This window comes from Salmo salar, chromosome 22 (genome assembly GCF_965601325.2).
Source record: "Salmo salar chromosome 22, fSalSal1, whole genome shotgun sequence".
Lineage (NCBI taxonomy): Eukaryota > Metazoa > Chordata > Actinopteri > Salmoniformes > Salmonidae > Salmo > Salmo salar.
This window is the reverse complement of record NC_138312.1, coordinates 62474139-62496623: the sequence shown is the minus strand read 5'-3', so window position 1 is coordinate 62496623 and position 22485 is coordinate 62474139. Positions and strand designations below refer to the sequence as shown.

General features: G+C 45.8%; 1 protein-coding gene across 1 annotated transcript in view; it reads left to right on the top strand.

Annotated features, from left to right (window-relative positions):
• Positions 1-22485, top strand: part of flnba (filamin B a) — a 111423-nt gene that overhangs the window by 16156 nt on the left and 72782 nt on the right. The window contains 4 exon segments of the mRNA XM_045705698.2: positions 17609-17857; positions 18010-18104; positions 19344-19491; positions 21980-22173. Of these exon segments, the coding sequence (XP_045561654.2) occupies positions 17609-17857; positions 18010-18104; positions 19344-19491; positions 21980-22173 (686 nt within the window).

Genomic DNA, 22485 nt, shown 5'->3' with positions numbered 1-22485 from the left:
CGAGCAGACGTCTTTCATCTCATCAGAAACGTGATGGAACTTCGAAACGGCCTTTTCATTACCTGGTTGTCTAGAGATGTTCAGACTAGCGACCTTCTATCCACTGGATTTAACATCAGACATGACGTAACAATGAGCAGTCTTTGTCTCAGATGGACTGAAATTATTACATTTTTTTTTAATCCCCCCCCCCCCAACAGCCATTGGTCTGTTGTTAATGATAGATTCAGCTTTGGTAATAGCTGCTTATAGAATAACACTTAGCTGTGGAGATCAGGGTGTGGCCGCAGACACCCAGCACAAACACTGCCGTGTTTAACCAGCACTTTTATTTGAAGTGGCAAACCAGGAGAACCTGATGGTTTACTGAGATGTGTATTGTGGAAGTTCTGTTTAGTGTTTTTTTTTTAAATGGATGCAGGCCTTTAGAATGTGAGGTAATGCTTTCTGAGGTTTGTTCAGTTAATAATAAAACAAATAATAATTAAAAAAAACAAACAAATGCAGTTATGTGGGTTGACTGCTGTAACAATACAGAATAAAACTATATACATATACAAGTCCCACGATAATAGTGACTGTCCCATCACTTATTCACATTACTTTAATACAATATTTAATGTGTGTATTTTCAATAATAAAACTAAAATACTTTTTTTTTTTTCCTTTCTAAGTCATCTAATTTATATAGAGCTGCTTCCTGTATGACTGCCTCAAAGTAATTTAAAGTATTTTGCTGTGATGGCACACTGGTATTTCAACATTTAAAAAAAAATATATTATTTGTGGGTCTGTGTAATATGAGGATAATCTGTGTATGTATCCATTCGGCAGGAGGTTAGGAAGTGCATCTCAGTTTCCACCTCATTTTGTGTGCACATAGGCTGACCTGCCTCGTAAGAGAAGACCCCCTAAGGTGACCTTTCTCAATAGCAAGGCTCTGAGTCTGTACATAGTCAAAGATTTCCTTCATTTTGGGTCAGTGGTCAGTTGTTCTGCCACTGTGTACTCTCTGTTAAGGGGGCCAAATAGTGTTCTAGTTTGCTCTAAGTATTTCCTATGTGTCAAGTAATTATTTATTTTTTTTACATGATTTGGTTGGGTCTAATTGTGTTGCTGTCCTGGGGCTCTGTGGGGTCTGTTTGTGTTTGTGAACAGAGCCCCAGGACCAGCTTGCTTAGGGGACTCTTCTCCAGGTTCATCTCTCTGTAGGTGATGGCTTTGTTATGGAAGGTTTGGGAATCGCTTCCTTTTAGGTGGTTGTAGAATTTAACGGCTCTTTTCTGGATTTTGATAATTAGCGGGTATCGGCCTAATTCTGCTCTGCATGCATTATTTGGTGTTTTACATTGTACAAAGAGGATGTTTTTGCAGAATTCTGCATGCTGAGTCTCAATTTGATGTTTGGCCAATTTTTTTATGATTGGTTGGTGAGCGGACCCCAGACCTCACAACCATAAAGGGCAATGGGTTCTATAACTGAAGTATTTTTAGGCAGATCCTAATTGGCATGTCTCTCAGATCGTTAACAGCTTTGTGGAAGTTACCTGTGGTGCCGAGGTATGTAATGTTTTTTTTGTGAGCTCTATGGCAACGGTGTCTAGATGGAATTTGTATTTGTGGTCCTGGCGACTGGACCTGTTTTGGAACACCATTATTTTGGTCTTACTGAGATTTACTATCAGGGCCCAGTTCTGGCAGAATCTGTGCAGAAGATCTAGGTGCTGCTGTAGGCCCTCCTTGGTTGGTGACAGAAGCACCAGATCATCACCAAACAGTAGACATTTGACTTCAGATTCTAGTAGGGTGAGGCCGGGTGCTGCAGACTGTTCTATTGCCCTCGCCAATTCATTGATTATATATATATATGTTGAAGAGGGTGGGGCTTAAGCTGCATCCCTGTCTCACCCCACGGCTCTGTGGAAAAATGTGTTTTTTGCTAGTTTTAACCACACTTGTTTTTTATGTACATGGATTTTATAATGTCCTTTTTTTGTGTTTTTTTCCCCCAACATCACTTTCCATCAATTTATATAGCACACCCTCATGCCAAATTGAGTCGAAGCTTTTTGATAATCAACAAAGCGTGAGAAGACTTTGCCGTTCTTTGTCAATTAGGTTGTGCAGGGTTTGAATACGTGGTCTGTCGTACGGTAATTTGGGTAAAAGCCAATTTGACATTTTGCTCAGTACATTTGTTTTCACTGAGGAAATGTACTAGTCTGCTGTTAATGATAATTAGGAGGATTTTCCCAAGGTTGCTGTTGTCTCCGCTTTGGGGTGATCAGTCACTGGTTCAAAAATATTGGGGACGCTAAGGGTAAAGCGTTTTAGCCAGTTGGAATTTGGTCTCCTTATTTGATTTCATTGAGGATACAGGCCTTTCTGGGTTGAAGGGTTTGTATTTTGTTCCGTGCCTCATTCAATGTAATTGGAGAATCCAGTGGGTTCTGGTGGTCTTTCTTTAAAATAGATTTGTATATGATTTTGCTGTTTTGTGTTAGACCCCCCCCCCCCCAAAAAAAAAGATTCCTACAAGTGGTGTCTCTGTCTTTGAGACATCACCACCCTCAGGCCCCCCCACCCCTGGTGCATCTCCCCTTTCACACTTGTTTCCCCCCCCCCCCCCCCCCTCACTGCCTCTATTCTTCCCTCCCTCCCATCTTCACCCTATTGCTTCTTTCAAACATGTTTTCTTTCTCTGCTTTGTAATTGAGATTTATGCTTAAAGCCCGGTGAACCCATAAAGGGGGGGGGGGGGGGGGGGTGCGGCGCTGCTGCTCTGACTGTATGATTTCCATGCCAGAAAACAAACCAATGTGGTTTGTTCATTTTTAAACTTCTTGGCTTCAGTCTTTCTAATGCATACAGCCAAATGTACTGATGACATGGCAGGCCTTTTCCTCTCCTTTTTACTGTAGCCCAGTTCAGCTAACGATGATCCATGTAGGATAGGATTCCTTTTACGTCCTCCTACTTCCACGCTAGTGGGTTTCTAGAGCAGAGGACACCGTGTTATGTATATGGTGTTTCTATAGTAATATGACTCTTGACTTCAGGGGACTCATTCATTCATGGACACTTTGACCGTTTTCACACTGGATGTGTAACCAGGCCAGCTCAGTGTGAAACGCCCTGTTTTTGTTGTTGGCTTCCATCCCCATGTCGTGTCCCTGTCCTCAGCTGCTTTGTCTGTCAGGAGCCTAAAGCCCTGTTTAGACTTGACCGTTCATGTAGCTTTTATTTATTCTGATCATAAGAGTTCCGCTCATGGCATTATGAACATGTTATACCACGTCTGGATTCCATTTTCCTGCGCTATATTCAAATGGCAGTATGCCTTCTACAAATGGAGGAATAGGTCAAATATAACACCCCTGACAGCAGTAGCTAGCACGCTAGCCGGCTAACCTCCTGTAGCTGGCACGCTAGCCGGCTAACCTCCTGTAGCTGGCACGCTAGCCGGCTAACCTCCTGTAGCTGGCACGCTAGCCGGCTAACCTCCTGTAGCTGGCAAGCAACGTTAAAGGGATTGCAAAAAGGTTAGTATAACTCGAACCAAACAAAAAAATTGCTTTAAAATATTAGCTAGCTGGCTAGCATTTGATACCAGAAAACAACATGTTCTTGACACGCTGGGAAAAGTATTTCCTCCGTCATAATGATAAGGTCCAGATCCCATTGGTCCCAATACAAACTTTTATTTTTTATTTGGAGAGTTGTGGGAGGAGTACTAATGACATTGTCCGCTATGCAGCTTTCGATAGCCTGATTAGCATTCCTGACCACCTCTTAAAGCAGTCAACCAGATCTGAACACAACCAGACAATAAAGTGACTTTGGTGCGTCTACACCCGTCTTTTCAATCCGATCTTTGTGTTCTGATAGCAGAAGTGGCATGTAAGTGTGACGTGTAGAGACGACCTTAGAGATCACTTCAGACACCATCCTGTTGGGGATTTTTACTGGGTCATTACAGTATCGGGACACATTCATTGTGGATTCTCGCTAGGCGATACCCCAGCTATATTATTCCCTAAATAGTTCACTACTTAACCATAGCCCATAGTGCACTACTTTACCAAAAACCTATGTAGGGAATAGGGTGCCATTTGGAACATACAATTTTGTCTTGTTCCTCTGTCTGCTCAGACAAAGCTGAGGCCAAAAATGGAGTACTGTTTTTGGAGCTAGGTTTTTCCGACTGGTTTTTGTGGTTTTTGGTGACACCAGGATTACAAGAATGTGTGTAGGAAATGGTCTGTTGGGGTTGTGAGGTCATGATGAGGAGGGTTTTATGTCCCCACCCACCGAGACGTGCCTGTTATGTTATAATGTGTATTAATACTAAAGTACTTTTATGTTTACGTTAAGGGGGGTGATAACATTAGGTACTATCAGTATCAGGAGGGAACCAGCCAGGTGAGATGTGTTGAGATAGAGCTGAAGTGGTTCTGTTTAGTTAGTTTCAACACCAGTGGGTTTTATAGGAGATGCCTCCTTTATAGAGGCGCTGGCCTTCTCTCCCGGCGGGGGGGGGGGGGGGGGGGGGGTTTATAGACACGCTGGCCTTCTCTCCCGGGGGGGGGTTTATAGACACGCTGGCCTTCTCTCCCGGGGGGGGGTTTATAGACGCGCTGGCCTTCTCTCCCGGGGGGGGGGGGGGGTTTATAGAGGCGCTGGCCTTCTCTCCCGGGGGGGGGGGGGGGGGTTTATAGAGGCGCTGGCCTTCTCTCCCGTGGGGGGGGGGGTTTATAGACGCGCTGGCCTTCTCTCCCGGGGGGGGGGGGGGGGGTTTATAGACGCGCTGGCCTTCTCTCCCGGGGGGGGGGGTTTATATAGAGGCGCTGGCCTTCTCTCCCGGGGGGGGGGGGGGGGGGGGGGGGTTTATAGATGCGCTGGCCTTTTCTCCCGGGGGGGTGGGGGGGTTTATATAGAGGCGCTGGCCTTCTCTCCCGGGGGGGGGGGGGGGGGGGGGGGGTGGGTTTATAGATGCGCTGGCCTTCTCTCCCGGGGGGGGGGGGGGTTTATATAGAGGCGCTGGCCTTCTCTCCCGGGGGGGGGGGGGGGTTTATATAGAGGCGCTGGCCTTCTCTCCCGGGGGGGGGGGGGGGGGGGGGGGGTTTATAGACGCGCTGGCCTTCTCTCCCGGGGGGGGGGGGGGGGGGGGTTTATAGACGCGCTGGCCTTCTCTCCCGGGGGGGGGGGGGGGGGGGGGGTTTATAGAGGCGCTGGCCTTCTCTCCCGGGGGGGGGGGGGGGGGGGGTTTATAGACGCGCTGGCCTTCTCTCCCGGGGGGGGGGGGGGGGGGGGTTTATAGAGGCGCTGGCCTTCTCTCCCGGGGGGGGGGGGGGGGGGGGGGTTTATATAGAGGCGCTGGCCTTCTCTCCCGTGGGGGGGGGGGGGGGGGGTTTATAGACACGCTGGCCTTCTCTCCCGGGGGGGGGGGGGGGGGGTTTATAGACATGCTGGCCTTCTCTCCCGGGGGGGGGAAGGGGGGGGGGTTTAATAGACATGCGGGCCTTCTCTCCCGGGGGGGGTTTATAGACATGCTGGCCTTCTCTCCCGGGGGGGGGGGGGTTTATAGACACGCTGGCCTTCTCTCCCGGGGGGGGGGGGGGGGTTCAGTATGAAGCTTCAAAACCACATTTCATTCATTATCCTCAATGGTGGTCAATCAGAACACTGCAGTTCTGTCTCTCGTTTTGTCTTTCCTTCCCTTCATACTCGGTGGGATCTAATGATGGCAGTCTAGGTGACAGGAGTGGTGTGTGTGACTGGGCTGTTCATGGGTTTATGGGGGCGGGGCTCATTGTTCTCCTACATCCTCATTGGCTCCCCTGAGGTGATCTCATCCAAGAGCAATTCCCTCCACTATGTACTACACCACACACAGCTCCAGCTTGGCAGTCCCCGAAGTGTCCCGTGAAATCACAAATTACTTCCTCCTTTAGCTGCTCGTCTGTCTCCCGCTCTGCAGAATGGCATGAGTAGAAACCGACTGCTCTCAGGGCAGTTTGCAAAATTCTACTCAGTTAATATAAGGAAATTAGTCAATTGAAATAAATAAATTGGGCTGTAATCTATGGATTTCACATGACTAGGCAGGGGTGCAGCCATGCCAGGCCCACCCAGTCGGGAGCCAGGCCCAGCCAATCAGAATACGTTTTTCCCCACAAAATAGCTTTATTACAGACTAATCCCTTCCCTCAACTTGACATCTGTGGCATTGTGCTGAGCATTTGATTGTCCCAAGCACAAAGTGCACCTGTGTAATGATCATGCAGGTTTAATCACCATCTTGTCATGCCACACCTGTCAGGTGGATGAACTATCGTGTTAAAGAAGGAATGCTCACTAACAGGGATATAAACACTTTTGTGCTTAACATTTAAGAGGAATGAGCTTTTTGTGAGTGTGGAAAATGTCTGGGATCTTATTTCAGCTCATGAAACATGGGACACTTTTACATGTTGGGTTTATTGTCTTTAAAGGTAGATTAATTTGCTCCTGCGGTCTCCCGGTGTGCTATTTACTAACACATGACTGGTTCAACAGATCAAATCAAATGTATTTATAAAGCCCTTCTTACATCAGCTGATATCTCAAAGTGCTGTACAGAAACCCAGCCTAAAACCCCCCAAACAGCAAGCAATGCAGGTGTAGAAGCACTGCAGTTCTGGACAATAACGCTGGTAATGGGAAATGAAAGCAATCTGCTTCATCTAAACGCATTGCACAAGTTGACTGCAACTATTCACTTAAACATTTCTTGAAAAATGTAATTGTTTTTGACGCTACGGGAAAAAAAATCATACCATGTCTTTTTCCAAAACACCGGTTTACCGCCCAAGGCTAACGGTAGGGTCAACAGGTGTCCTGGGAAAGGGTGTGTCTCATTCACACACACAGAGGACAAACAAAGGCCTCTGTGTGGTTCTCACAGAAACCTGTTTGGAATCTGGTACACCACTGAGAGGAGCATGGTCTAGACCACATACTCTCACAGCCCTGTCTCCTCAGACATGTACATTTTACCACTCAGCGTACAGAAACCAGAGGTTCCTCCAGTACCAACAGCTTTGTCTGTCTGAGCGTTTTGGAGTGTCTACCTCCTCTCTGGGTATTCGTGAATACTAGAGCAGGAAAGATGGCGCTGACAGATCTCTTACATGATCCAACCTGACTTTGCTATTATGACTTATCCTGTTTTTAAAAAAAAAACATATATATTTAAAGCTCACAACATTATCACTTATGACCTTCAAGTACTTTTGAACGAATGAATCAACAGTTACTAAACTCAAGCTGTTTTGGCTCCTACTTCAACTCAGCTATTCCCTTGTTTACACTGGACCCAACTCCATTATTTTGGGCTTCCGAAGTGCCGCAAGCCAAGATGCGGTAGAAGGGTTTGAGTCCTTAGACTGACGCAAAGGAAAATTTTCCAACCCCCCCCCCCCCCCAACTGTTTTTTTTTTATTTGATATTTTTTTTTATTGGCAAATGTCTGGCCACTGCAGAACAAGATGGGCGAGCTCCGTTCAAGAGCTCCCTACCAACGGGATGTGAAAAGTCGTAACTGGACAGCGGACTTAGCAAACCCAGAGGTGTGCCTTTTTAAACAACTGGTCCACTGTTTCAGGAAGTCTTGAGCTTCTGCTCACCTAACTACACTTTACATGTTGTGTTTTTGTTAAGTGGTGGTCCCATGTTTCATGAGCTGAAAAAAGATCCCAGGAATGTTCTATATACGCACAAAGTGTTTGTCATTTTGTGTAAAGACCTATATTTTGAGGGAGTGTGCCATATGGCTTGCTGCCAGAATTGAATGTTAATTTTTCTACCTTAAACCGCCTCAAACATTTCAGAATTTAGCAGTACATGAAGCCCACCTCACAACCGCAGACCATGTGTAACCACACCAACCCAGAACCTCCCCATCCGGCTTCACCCGCGGGATCGTCTGAGACCAGCCAGACAGCTGATGAAACTGGGTTCGGAAAGCTGAAGAATTTCTGCACAAACTGTCAGAAACCGTCTCAGGGAATGCTCGTCGTCCTCACCAGGGTCTCGACCTGTCTGCAGTTCGGTGTCATAACTGACTCGTGTGCAAATGCTCACCTTCGATGGCTACTGGCATGCAGAAGCGTTTTGTGGATTAACCCCATTTTTAACTGTACCAAGGCAGGCGGTGTGTATGGTGTCATGTAGGCGAGTGGTTTGCTGATTTCAACCTTGTGAACAGAGTGCCCCATGGTGGGGAGTATGGTATGGGCAGGCGAACTTCGGACAACGAACACAATTGTGCATTTTATCGACTTTTATTTAAAAACAAATATTTTTTTAAGCTATTTCTTTGAATGCACAGCGATACCAGGATTAGATCCTGAGTGAGGCCCATTTTTGTCATGCCATTTCATTCATCCTCATCACCTTGTGTGTCTGAAATGTTCCCAGTTCTATCATGGCTAGCATAATCACCAGACATGTCGTCCCATAGAGGAACTCCTGGTAGATACAAGACATTATCTGTAATCATCACGCCGGTCTACATCCCACCACAAAACGAGCAGTACAGGGTCCATAAACTAACAATGTTCTAGCGGAGGGAGCTTTTATAGCGGAGGGAGCTTTTATAGCGGAGGGAGCTTTTATAGCGGAGGGAGCTTTTATAGCGGAGGGAGCCTGAAATCCTTTTTAGCAACACATCTTCTGCACCACGAGGTGCTAATACTGGACAACTTGTACTCTACCCATAGAGACGTACACAAGGCCCTCCCTTGCCTTCCCTTCAGCAAATCAGACCACGACTCCATCCTCCTGCTTCCTGTCTACTACATTTTACATTTTTAACATTTTAGTCATTTAGCAGACGCTCTTATCCAGAGCGACTTACAGTAGTGAATGCATACGTTTCATATTTTTTATTACATTTTTTTATTCTCAAACCGTAGTACCAGTGACGGGCTCAGTATTGATGGTGTCAGACAGAGCAGATGCTAAGCTACAGGACTGCTTTGCTAGCACAGACTAATGTTTCTGGGTGGGGATGCTGGTTCTGCCAGTACCTCCAATACAGGACTGCTTTGCTAGTCGCATCTTGGTCACATGTCTCAAATCCTCTCAATCCCTTCCTCTGTATTACTCGGCTTAATGCAGCTTAATATCAGAAGAGAAGATGATTTAGTGCGAGCTGTAAGATGATAAAAAGCTTCTTGTATGAACTACCATATTGAAGGAATACAGTGAGACTTTACATAAATCCAGCTTAGTCTAAGATATAGATTAATTTATCGTCCCCATGTGGTTGTATTTGTTAACGGTTTGGCACAGTGTTGGGTTGCTTCCTGTTTACCGACTGCAGGTGCGTCCAGCAACAACTCACCATGACATCATCGGACGGGAACCAGATTGTCCTGTTGTGGTGTGAACCAGAATGGGAAGCGGTCAGTTTTTTTTAGGGTGCAGAAATCGGATGCAGACATTACTATGTCAGTCCATTTTTACTGTTGAAGAGTTTGTCTATTAAGCATCGTAGAAAGCCTAACTTTTTTTTTTTTTTTTGTACAGTTTATCTCCAATGTTTCATAGATGTATGAAACATTTAATTTTTTTTTTACCATGAAACGTTAGGTTTGTAACTCACCCATTTTAACGAGTTGGGCTTTCTTCAACGTTTCACTCAAGTCCTCCGTATAATCTCTGTGCCAGACCGTCTGGATGAGACTTCAGTGGTGCACTTTCTTTTTTTCCCCTGACTAAAATTGTGCTTATGTGAATGAACCTTGTCATTTAACATCAGTTAACGTCCTCCGTGTTATGTAGGGTAATAAATGTAATGTCTGCAGATTATTGTGGCACCATTTCTTTTAATTTTTTTTTTAGTCACGCATTTCCTGTCCTTGGAATGTTTCCTGAACTGAAGAAACACTATAAGACAGTCATTGTTACAGCTACTTCCCTCCTGCATTGCCCTCTCACTCCCTCCTTCTCCCCCCCCCCCCCCCCCCCCCTTCTTCTTCTTGTATGCATGTTGTCTAGGAGTGTTTGTTTGGTCTCCATAGCAACTAGGCATGGAAAAAAAAATAAGCGGCTTCCAAAAAAACCCAACCTTGAATGGTTTATCTGGGTTTGGAATTATGTGTTGGAGTTTGGAACGTTAAGTGGCGTTTTTGGAATCGAAGGGTTGTGCATGAGAAATCTAAAGTGTTTATTACAAGTCATTGGTGAAGCTTTAAAGCCTGTTGGTGTAAGGACAGTACACAGGTGGTAAATAGTCCTGTTTTGAAACATTTTTATTAACTGACCTATTCTTACGAAGTTAAACAAACCTTTTTTTTTAAGTGGATTAAATTGAACCAAGACTAGTTTTTTTTTTTGTTGTAAACTATATTAATACTAAAGTGTTTGTTCAAATTAACTGTAAATAAAATTGACTTGACGTGCACTCCTGTTGAGCTATATATTGCTTGTGAACAGCTCGCCCGCTGTGAGGCAAATGTTTTCCTTCCTGTGGTTTGGTTTCCCTTCCAATCAGTGGAGTAGGAGACTTGTGATTTAAAGGTCTATAGTGTTGTTTGGACGTGGGCCTGTTGCATTCACCTCCTAAAGTGGATTTCCAGATGTGACGTCTGCTCCCAGGACACACTATCAAACTGATCTTCTGGGTTGACTTGGCTGTTTTCCACTGAAGATCAGTGTTCAAAGACCTCATTGGATCCTAAATACTTTACTATGTCTTTTGTATTTTATATGGGTGGAGGGCTTCAGCCAGTCATATCTACTACAGTTCATATTATATTATCTAATAGCTTCACTCTTTGGACATTGAATTCCACATTTTGTAGTGGTGCACCAAGTGCTTTCTATTCCCCTGCTGGGTGCCGACTGTTCACCTTATTTACTACTCTGGATTTACGACTGACACTCAAGTCCAAACTAGTCAGTGGTTCTGTTCTCCTGTTCTTCCCTGGCCTTATCCCGTACGGCTGGCTGGCTCCCTGGCCTTATCCCGTACGGCTGGCTGGCTCCGTGGCCTTATCCCGTACGGCTGGCTGGCTCCCTGGCCTTATCCCGTAAGTACGGCTGGCTGGCTCCCTGGCCTTATCCCGTAAGTACGGCTGGCTGGCTCCCTGGCCTTATCCCGTAAGTACGGCTGGCTGGCTGGCTCGCTGGCCTTATCCCGTACGTACGGCTGGCTCGCTGGCCTTATCCCGTAAGTACGGCTGGCTGGCTGGCTCGCTGGCCTTATCCCGTAAGTACGGCTGGCTGGCTGGCTCGCTGGCCTTATCCCGTACGTACGGCTGGCTCGCTGGCCTTATCCCGTACGTACGGCTGGCTCGCTGGCCTTATCCCGTACGTACGGCTGGCTGGCTGGCTCGCTGGCCTTATCCCGTACGTACGGCTGGCTCGCTGGCCTTATCCCGTACGTACGGCTGGCTCGCTGGCCTTATCCCGTACGTACGGCTGGCTCGCTGGCCTTATCCCGTACGTACGGCTGGCTCGCTGGCCTTATCCCGTACGTACGGCTGGCTCGCTGGCCTTATCCCGTACGTACGGCTGGCTCGCTGGCCTTATCCCGTACGTACGGCTGGCTCGCTGGCCTTATCCCGTACGTACGGCTGGCTCGCTGGCCTTATCCCGTACGTACGGCTGGCTCGCTGGCCTTATCCCGTACGTACGGCTGGCTCGCTGGCCTTATCCCGTACGTACGGCTGGCTCGCTGGCCTTATCCCGTACGTACGGCTGGCTCGCTGGCCTTATCCCGTACGTACGGCTGGCTCGCTGGCCTTATCCCGTACGTACGGCTGGCTCGCTGGCCTTATCCCGTACGTACGGCTGGCTCGCTGGCCTTATCCCGTACGTACGGCTGGCTCGCTGGCCTTATCCCGTACGTACGGCTGGCTCGCTGGCCTTATCCCGTACGTACGGCTGGCTCGCTGGCCTTATCCCGTACGTACGGCTGGCTCGCTGGCCTTATCCCGTACGTACGGCTGGCTCGCTGGCCTTATCCCGTAAGTACGGCTGGCTGGCTGGCTCGCTGGCCTTGTCCCGTACGTACGGCTGGCTGGCTGGCTCGCTGGCCTTGTCCCGTACGTACGGCTGGCTGGCTGGCTCGCTGGCCTTGTCCCGTACGTACGGCTGGCTGGCTGGCTCGCTGGCCTTGTCCCGTACGTACGGCTGGCTGGCTGGCTCCCTGGCCTTATCCCGTAAGTACGGCTGGCTCGCTCCCTGGCCTTATCCCGTAAGTACGGCTGGCTGGCTGGCTCGCTGGCCTTATCCCGTACGTACGGCTGGCTCGCTGGCCTTATCCCGTACGTACGGCTGGCTGGCTGGCTCCCTGGCTCACTGGCTGGGGTGACAAAAGGACAGGATTTAGCTGAACCAGAATGAAACAATGGAACTGATTTGTCCTAGCAAGGTGTGTTCTGCTGAATCCAAAGACAGTTCCCATCTCTTAGTTTTTTTCTCCCCCTGGTTCTGGATGCCATTTAAAGGGATAGTGTGAGATTTGTCTATTAAGCACTTTGCTTTCACTTGCCATTAGAAGGAAGTTGATGGTTGGTTTTTTTTGTAAACCAATGCTAACTGGCGTTGGTGCAATGACTGGAAGTTGTGCTAACGATAGTTAGCAACTTCCTTAACTTCAAGCAGATGCATAAAAATGTTATCCATGCGTTAATCGGGCTGGGTATGTAGAATCTCAGACTATCCCTTTAATTTTACAGCTGGGCATTGAAGGGCGGCCCCTTTTAAGCTAATGAGCAGTCGTGATTACTCAATTTAGGTTATTAATTCGTTAGGTACTCAGCTCTCACACCCCTTAAGGATTTAGTTTGACATCCTTGTTCTAGGAGTCTAGGGGGACATCCCTGTAGCTGTTATGAACAGCAGGGGATTCCCCAGACATAGTAACAGCAGTATTTCTAATGGGAGTTAGGTCATGGTGTCGCAGTGTTTACTCTTTAGTCAACACAGCTGATTCTATCTACAGACCATCTATTCACCATAACCTCAACAAGCAGTGTCTTATCAACAAATGACCACACTCTCTGGACTATCCAAATAGTGTGACCAGGGTTTTTCACTGTTTACTCACCCAGGGGTGGCAGGTATTCTAGTGGTTTAGAGCGTTGGACTAGTAAGCGAAAGGTTGCAAGATCGAATCCCTGAGCTGACAAGGTACAAAATCTGTCATTCTGCCCCTGAACAATTTGAAAATAAGAATTTGTTCTTAACTGACTTGTCTAGTTAAATAAAGGTTAAATGAAAAGAAATCTAACTAGCATTTGCCCTGTGGAACGTTGGAAGAGAGGCAGTCTGTCAGTATGTGTGACCCACAGTATATAGACTAACCTCGATCTTTGGGAAGAATGGTCTCTGTTTCTGAAGAATAGTCTCTGCCTCTTTCTTGCTTTCACCCTCTGTCAATTTCAATACAAATGGGCTGTGTTGCCGTGGATGGTGGGGGCTGTGTTGCCGTGGATGGTGGGGGCTGTGTTGCCGTGGATGGTGGGGGCTGTGTTGCCGTGGATGGTGGGGGCTGTGTTGCGAAAGCAAGCGAAGTACATGATAAACAAAGGTGAAAAAACAACAGTAAACATTACTCAAGTTCCGAAAGAATACAGACCATTTCAAATGTCGTATGTCTATACATATCTCTCTCTAGCTCCTTCATTGTGGTACAATGGCGTCACCATGGTGACGGCCCCTTTCCACCCACCAATGCCTTTGACAGGGTAACTCTACACAGACCGACACAATAACACAGTTCTGAGGCAGACATGTTTGTTTCTCCTAGGGACGCGTTCAAGGCCTTATTTACTTCAGTGATGAAGTAAAATAAAAGTGTAGTTAGTAACCGCTGTGCTTTACTTTTTTTGTTTTGTTAAAACAGAATTGTCGGAAGGGCCAGTCGAGTTAAAAACTACTTTCCACAGGTACTTTACAGGGAGAGAATGTTATTCCTAAACTGTTGAACACTACACACGCAGTGATCCTGCAGAATAAACATCATTCCCCAGTCTGCTGCCGTTCGTCAGGCTCTTACAGAATGACTGTCTCGCAAAACTACATTTCAGTTGAGCTTGTCAACAAAACTGTTTTATTGACATGTATGATAAGATGGTACACTTATCTGTTTCTGTTTCTCAAGGTAATCTGTTTAGTGTTGATGCTGATACACGGTTGTTATGGACGTGGGTTTTCTGCCTCTGTTGCTCCATGAGTCCTTCTACACGCTCATATTGTATTGAGCTCTTAGCTGCAGCGACGGTCCATGGCTGGTCATGGAGGATTCCTTGGTATGCATTACAATACCAACTTGAGTTTTTAGGCTCAACTCCTCGCCATGCAGTGTATTGGGTCATCTGTCTCTGTGCTGTCTAAACCGGTACTAGACTATTGGGGGATGGTCAAACTGTCTCTATGGGGTGTTAGGTGCTCACCCTTTTAGCTGGCGGTCTAGGTAGGTGCTCACCCTTTTAGCTGGCGGTCTAGGTAGGTGCTCACCCTTTTAGCTGGCGGTCTAGGTAGGTGCTCACCCTTTTAGCTGGCGGTCTAGGTAGGTGCTCACCCTTTTAGCTGGCGGTCTAGGTAGGTGCTCACCCTTTTAGCTGGCGGTCTAGGTAGGTGCTCACCCTTTTAGCTGGCGGTCTAGGTAGGTGCTCACCCTTTTAGCTGGCGGTCTTAATTTACCACATTGAAAGGAAATTACAATAACCAGCCTCTGAGAGCCAGGCCAGCTACTATGGGCCCTGATCAAATGTAGTGCACTACATAGGGTGCCATTTCAGACGCACCCTGGGATAGTCCCTGCTATCAAACTGCCAGGGAATTTCTGTCCGTGTTTCAGAAAGTGCCTCTGTTCTCTCACCCTGCCTTGTGCTCTCAAAGCTGTCTGTCTGTTTGGTATAAATCAAGTCAAAGGGGCTCTGGTCTGAAGCCATAGTTCAAGACAGTACTGTTTGTATTAATTAGCGTAGTGAGGGGGAAAAAATGGCCCCAGGACTGGACCCTGTGGAACTCCCATATTTGATGTAAATCATAGTGTTGTAAAAATTGTTCACGACGCCACACACATGCGCACGCACGCACGCACGCGCACACACGCACGCACGAGAACTAAAACAGACCCATGATGTGAAAAATGTTTTAAATGGAAGAAAAGGTACAAATGTATTTTATTTTACACACAGTAAACACACACTGGGCTGTGTTGGGTAGGGTGTGTCTCATCAGCTGTGGGTTACAGTTCAACTCTTCTGCTCACACCATTGTTATGTGCTCGCTGACAGGATGTTTGGCAGAGATGGCTGATACTGTGTGCGCGCACACACACACCTTGAAGCGGCCTGAGTAGAGCAGTTGTGGACAGGGTGCAGCCCCTCCAGGTTGGGCAACGTTCTGCTCTGACTGAAAGATTGACAAACTGTGGCCCTCCGTCCATCTCTATAGCAGTTCTCTTGTTGTGGTAATGTGTAGGATAAATTACACACCGCTTGAAGATGACACCTATTGAATGCTTCTGTACTAAATCGCTCCCTATTCCCGTAGGGCTCCAGTCAAAAGTAGTGCACTATATAGGGTGCTATTTAGGACACAGCTACTGTTTGAACGATAAATCACTTCTGTAAATTGTTGAGACATAGCTGTTGAGTAATATTTCTTTTCAACATTTATCTGATTTCCCCAACTGTTTGAGGACACAATCTCTTCAAAACTTTTTTTTAAAGGTTTAATTTTGTTTAATTGTTTTTTTTTAAGTGTTTACTAGTGGACCATGCCCTGAGCAATGGGTTTTCTACCTGATGCTGTACGTCGACGTGTCTTACTCTGGCCAAAGTCAACTGTTTCCTCCTTATCCGCAGTGTTCAGAGATGAGCTAATGGGGTCCTCCCTCCTATTGAGCTCAGTGAAATGAAGCTGTTGTGTTGATGGAGGAGGAGCAGTGTTAATGCATGGTACGAAGGTCATCTTAACCAGGGAATTCAAACATGAATACTGTTGCATTTACAGTGCCTTCAGAAAGTATTCATATCTCTTGGCTTAAGCCACATTTTTTAATTGGGGCAGTATTTTTAACTTATTCTCACCCATCTACACACACTAGCCCATAATGACAAAGTGAACTTGTTTTTAGAAATGTTTGTTAATTTATTTTAAATGTATAAATATTGCATTTACATTAAGCATTCAAACACCTGAGTCAATACTTTGTAGAAACACTTTTCTGGGTAAGTCTGAGTTTTCCACACTGGGATTGTGCAACATTTTGCCTGTTATTCTTTAGAAATTTCTTCATGCTCTGTCATATCGGTTGTTGATCGTTGCTTGACAACCATTTTCAGGCCTTGCCATATTTTTCAAGCAGATTTAAGTCAAATCTGTAACTTCCTCTCAGGAACTTTCACTGTCTTAGTAAACAACTCCAGTGTAGATTTGGCCTTGTGTTTTAGGTTATTGTCCTGCTGGAAGGTGGCTTCATCTCCCAGTGTCTGATGGGAAGCAGACTGAACCAGATTGTCCTCTAGGATTTTGCCTGTCCTTAGCTTCACTGTTTATTTTTAATCCTGGGATAAACTCCCCAGTCCTTAAGCACAAGCATACTCATAACATGATGCAGCCTCCACTATGTTTGGAAATATGGAGAGGTACTCAGTGCTGTATTGGATTTGCCCCAAACACAACTTTTTGTCCTGAATAGAAAGTGTTAATTGCTTTGCCACATTGTTTTGCTGTATTATTTTAGTGATTTGTTGAAACGTGTTGGAATATTTTTATTCTGTACAGACTTCCTTCTTTTCACTCTGTCATTTAGGTTAGTATTGTGGAGTAACTACAATGTTGTTGATCCATCCTCAGTTTTCTCCCATCACAAGCCATTAAACTCTGTTTTAAAGTCACCATTGGCCTCATGGTGAAATCCCTGAGCTGTTTCTTTCCTCGCTGGCAACTGAGTTAGGAAGGACGTCTTTACTTTGTGTATTGATACACAAATGTGTGATTTTATAACTTCACCATGCTCAAAGGGATATTCAATGTCTGCTTTGTTTCCGGTAGGTGCCCTTTGAGGCATTAGATAAACTCCCTCTTTTGAAATTCACTGCTTGACTAAGGGACCTTACAATTATCTGTGTGTGGGGTACAGAGATGTGGTAGTCATAACAATCCTGATAAACACTTGCAACAACTCCCTGTGTTGTGACTTGTTAAGCATATTTTTACTCCTGAGGTTAGGCTTGCCATAATAAAGGGGTTTAATACTTAAGACATTTCAGCTTTGAAATGTTGTATTAATTATAAAAACAATTTCACTTTGACATTATGGGGTTTGTTTAGGCCGGTAACAAGAAGTCGCAAAATAATACGTTTTAATTCAGTCTGGAACAACAAAAAAATGTGAACTCAAAGGGTGTGTACTTTCTGAAGGCACTATCTTTTGTCAAGTAAAATAGAAAAACACTTTCTCCATCCTTTTTGTCTTCCTCCTCATTTGCTTTCAACTTCTCCGTCCTTCGTCTTCCTCCTCCCTTCATCCAGACAGTAAATAGTGTTTGTGGACGTGAACCTAAAATCTGATCCTAGATCTGTCTCTCCCCTCCAGACTCGAAGGCCATAGTGGATGGTAACATGAAACTCATCCTGGGCATGGTGTGGACTCTGATCCTCCACTACTCCATCTCCATGCCGGTGTGGGAAGACGAGGTGGATGACGAGGCGGAGAAGAAGACCCCGAAGCAGAGGCTTCTGGGATGGATCCAGAATAAAGTGCCAGACTTGCCCATCAACAACTTCAGCAGAGACTGGCAGAGTGGCAAGGCCCTGGGAGCCCTGGTCGATAGCTGTGCTCCAGGTAGGTTCTGGGGGTCCGTCTCCTATGTCTAGAGGATAACTGGTGGTGTTCATGTGCTTTTGTTATTGAGTGGGTGTTGAGGTGTTTAGGGTAAGGTTTTGATATGGATATTGGTCATGTGAGTTTTCTTATTGATGTTATTGTTTGTGCAGGTCTGTGTCCTGACTGGGAGACGTGGGACAACAAGCCTTCAGACAACGCCCAAGAGGCCATGCAGCTGGCTGATGACTGGCTGGGAATCCCTCAGGTGAGAATAACACGGTCCCCGTAAGGCTGGGTCATGGATCCCTCCGGTCCCTGTAATTTGTTCCTGACAGTGCATCTTCTGGACTTTTCCTTCTGAGCCAAGTTTGAATGGTGCTGAAAATGATCTACAGCTCTGTAAAGATGTGAAGAGACGACTGCAAAATGATCTGTTTCTCTGGTTCTACCATTTATAAGTATGTGTTTAAAACAAAAATGTTACTTTTTACCCAATCTATAAACCACTGACAATATTTCTCCCACATTCCAAATAAAAATATTGTTATTTAGAGCATTTTATTTGCAGAAAATGACAACTGGTCAAAATAACAAAGGTAATGTTGTCAGACCTCATATAATACATAGAAAATAAGTTAATATGCATTTTTAAACACAATACTAATGATTTAACTTAGGAAGTTGTCAGTAGTTTATCAAATAAATAAAAAATGTTGCTTTATAAAACTATTTTTAACTATAAATAGTAAAACCAGAGAAACTGCTAATTTTGCAGTGGCCTCATCATTTTTTCCCCAGAGCTGTATTTACCTACCAGGTGGGTGCAGCAGTCAAACAATCAAAAGCTTTATGGAAATCAATCATATGACACACCCAAGTTAAATGTCTGCAAACAGGAGACTCTATCTGTAACTGTTCCAAGAGTTATTAACATTATTGATACAACGGGTGGGTCTAGTCCTGGATGCTGATTTTGGTTAAATCCACATTCCAGCCGTTGTCTATTCCACAAGTTACCACTGGTCTAAAGCTATGACGTTAAAATGCCTATTTACTCTGTTTCGTCTCACTGCGCAACCCACTGTCTCATCAGCCCAGCCAGGCAATTTATAAACTTGATGTCCACTATAAAAAGCATCTAGATATTATATCCCTTTTTATTCTAGCATTTGCTTTTCAACAGCAGATATTTTGTATAAATGTTGCTGTCTCTGATATTGGCCACATTGTAGTAACACTCCAGACTTCCTCTGTGGTGTTAACGCTGCCTCCAGACTTACTCTTTACCCACAGTCTCAACACCAGCATACTTTTGTTTGAATACTGAAATCTGTAGATAATATTGACGCTGACCAGTTTTACTGACCCATGTGATGTGAACTGCAATAGTTATTATAGGTTGTCAGCAAAACCTCAGGGGGCCCTACTCATCGTGTGTGTTGTCTGTAGAGGTTATCTGATCATGTCGTCTGTACTGTAGGTCATAATGTATCTTCTGTCTTAGGTGATTGCGCCAGAGGAGATCATTGACCCCAGTGTGGACGAACAGTCAGTGATGACTTACCTGTCCCAATTCCCAAAAGCCAAACTGAAGCCTGGCGCACCCCTCAAACCCAAACTCAACCCCAAGAAGGCTCGTGCATATGGACCAGGTAATATATCTATATACATCAACTTTTATCCAAAGTGACTTTCAGTGCATTCATTTTTAGTATGTCTGATACCTGAGGAAATGTTACCCACAACCCTGGCATTGCGAGGAATAACTTCTCCAAAACGGCATAACATTACTAGGCCCAAGCTTAATAATGACACCTTTTAAGTAATACTGAGTGCCTGCCAAACACACACCATGTGGCGGTCTACACCGAGTCGACAAAACATTAAGTACATCTCCCTAGTATTGAGTTGCACCCCCATTTTTTTTTACCTCAACAGCCTCATTCATCGTTTAGCAGTCTTATTGCTTATGGGTAGAAGCTGTTCAGGGTTCTGTTGGTTCCAGATTTGGTGCACTGGTACGGCTTGCCACGCGGTAGCGGAAACAGTCTATTGTTCGGGTGGCTCGAGTTTCCTCTGACACCGCCTGGTATAGACGTCTTGGATGGCAGGGAGCTCAGCACCCGTGATGTATTGGTGCCCTACTCATCACGCTCTTTAGCACCTTACGGTCAAGGGCAGTGCAATTTCCATACCAAGGGGTGACGCAGCCAGTCAAGATGCTCTCGACGGTGCAGCTCTAGAACTTTCTAAATCTTTTCAGCCTCCTGAAGGGGGGGGAAGAGGTGTTGTAGTAAAATCTTCACAACTGTTTGGTTGTGTGGACCATGTTAATTCTTTACCGGTATGGACACAGAGGAACTTGAAGCTCTCGACCCCGCTCCACTACAGCACCATTGATGTGGACAGGGTTGTGCTCGGCCCTCTGTTTCCTGTACTCCACGATCAGCTCCTCTGTTGTCCTGACATTGAGGGAGAGGTTGTTGTCCTGGCACCACAATGCCAGGTCTCTGACCTCACCTCTATAGGCTGCTCATTGTCGTCGGTGATCAGTCCTACCCGTCGTCAGCAAACTTGATGATGGCGTTGGAGGCAGCGTGGTAGATGTGGTGTTGGTTACCCTCACCACCTGGGGGGTGGCCCGCCGGGAAGTCCAGGATAGAATTTGTTAGCAGGAGGATTGAGGATTGGTTAAGGGAGTGAGGGAGAGGATTGTATAGCCGTGTAGGTGATAAGATCTAGCTGTACTTATTTATTTTTCTCCTAGTTGCAGGTAACATGCTGGTAAATGAGGTATAATCACCAGCCACAGACTCTCTGAATGTGCAATTTCTTGTTTGCTTTATGGGTCTATACGGCTTGTTTGAGTGTGTTATAATCATGAGGTATTCTAACTCAGGCAAGCAAAAAAAACTTGAGACTTCCTTTAACATTAGAGATCACCAGCTGTTGTTGACAGACGCACCCCTCCTCCCTTTGTCTTACCCGAGTCTGCCATCCGGTTTTGACGATGCAAAAAACCCCCCCCCCAAAAAAACAGCAATCTGTATTAACATGTCCTCGTTCAGCAACGACTGTGACAAACAGGACATGAGTTCTTCAGGACCCAGTGAAAGGATGGAACGGTGTTCGCCCAGTCTGTTCTCCGGTGATTGCACTTTCGCCAGTAGAACAGAGGGTAATGGTCATCTATTTGTTCGCCAACATAGTCAATATACCGGGCTTGCCTGGCTTTTATTTTCCTCACTGCCATTTCCTTATTCGAGTCCCGGGGATTAGGGCCTGGTCCGGCGCTGCCGATTCGTGTATGTAGAAGCTGTGTTCTGTGTCTTTGGGAAGTTATGGCGGAGATATTATTATGTACCAAAAAAAAGATCAGATCAGCTTACAATCACTAATGAGACTGATTCCATATGTGTTATTTCATAGTTTCCATGTCTTCACTCTTATTCTACAATGTAGAAAATAGTAAAAATAAAGAAAAACCCTTGAATGAATAGGTGTGTCAACTTCTGGCTGGTGCTTTACATAAAATAAATGGGGGGGGGGGGGGGGGATTGGAAGTGATAAATTCTATCTGCTATAGTAAAGCTGATCTCCCCTCTTAAGGAAACACAATGGCGAGGTCCCCCTGTAAATTCCATTGCTTAATGCCAGGCTCATTCGTTACTGGACAGGATGGCCTGGATTCCCCATCTGATCAATAATGCACAGGCCGGCTATTGGTTCAGCAGCACTTTCCCTCCTTCCATCATCAGACAGGAGAATGAAAGTACCGTGATCTATTTTCCATCCATTCGGGTCTGACCATCCATATGCTACAGTATCAGACTCCATGGTCTCTGTAATCCTTGGACCCTGAAGTGGACATGCTTTGGCTTCCAGCTAATACAAGTCCTGGATTTCACGTTGCTTTTAATCTCATCACCGCCATCTTTGAAAGAGAACACACTGCTCTGTGACACTATTTGTACCCCGTTCCAAATCAATGTCATTGACTCTCAGCTGATTCTGAATCAGTTCCTGAAGGATGAAGACCTGCGGTACTACAGAACTCCAGAGACTGTACTCAATAACAATCTCCTGTATCTTCTACAGTAGAGTATCTGGCGTGTTAATCAGTGTTTTTCTCCCTCCCAGGTCTGGAGCCAGTAGGTAACAGGGTGCTGCGTCCTGCCATCTTCACGGTGGATGCGTTCAGTGCGGGTCAGGGACAGGTCACGGTTTACGTGGAGGACCCAGAAGGAACCAGAGAAGAGGTGAAGGCAGTTCCTAACGAAGGGAAGAAAACCTTCAGCGTCACCTACATACCCCAGGTTATGGGTCATCACAAGGTACAGTATAGCCAGTCCCTTTTGTAAACATTCATGCAGCTAACCATTACTGCTAATTGATCTTGTACCATTCCCCCACAACTCGGTCGGTCTGCTGGTCGTTAGTAGCCTACCAAACTAGCTAACTGCCTGGTACTCAGCACTCTACTGTCTCTCTAATCACTCTGACAGCAATGCAAATGTAATGGAAAATCTAATCAAACACTTCATGAGAGCCCATGAGCTCATGTTGCGTAACAGTTCTATAGGCTATGCAATTGCGTGAGAAAAACGAGTGATGGCCTCTACTAAAAAGAGGAGGATCCCATCACC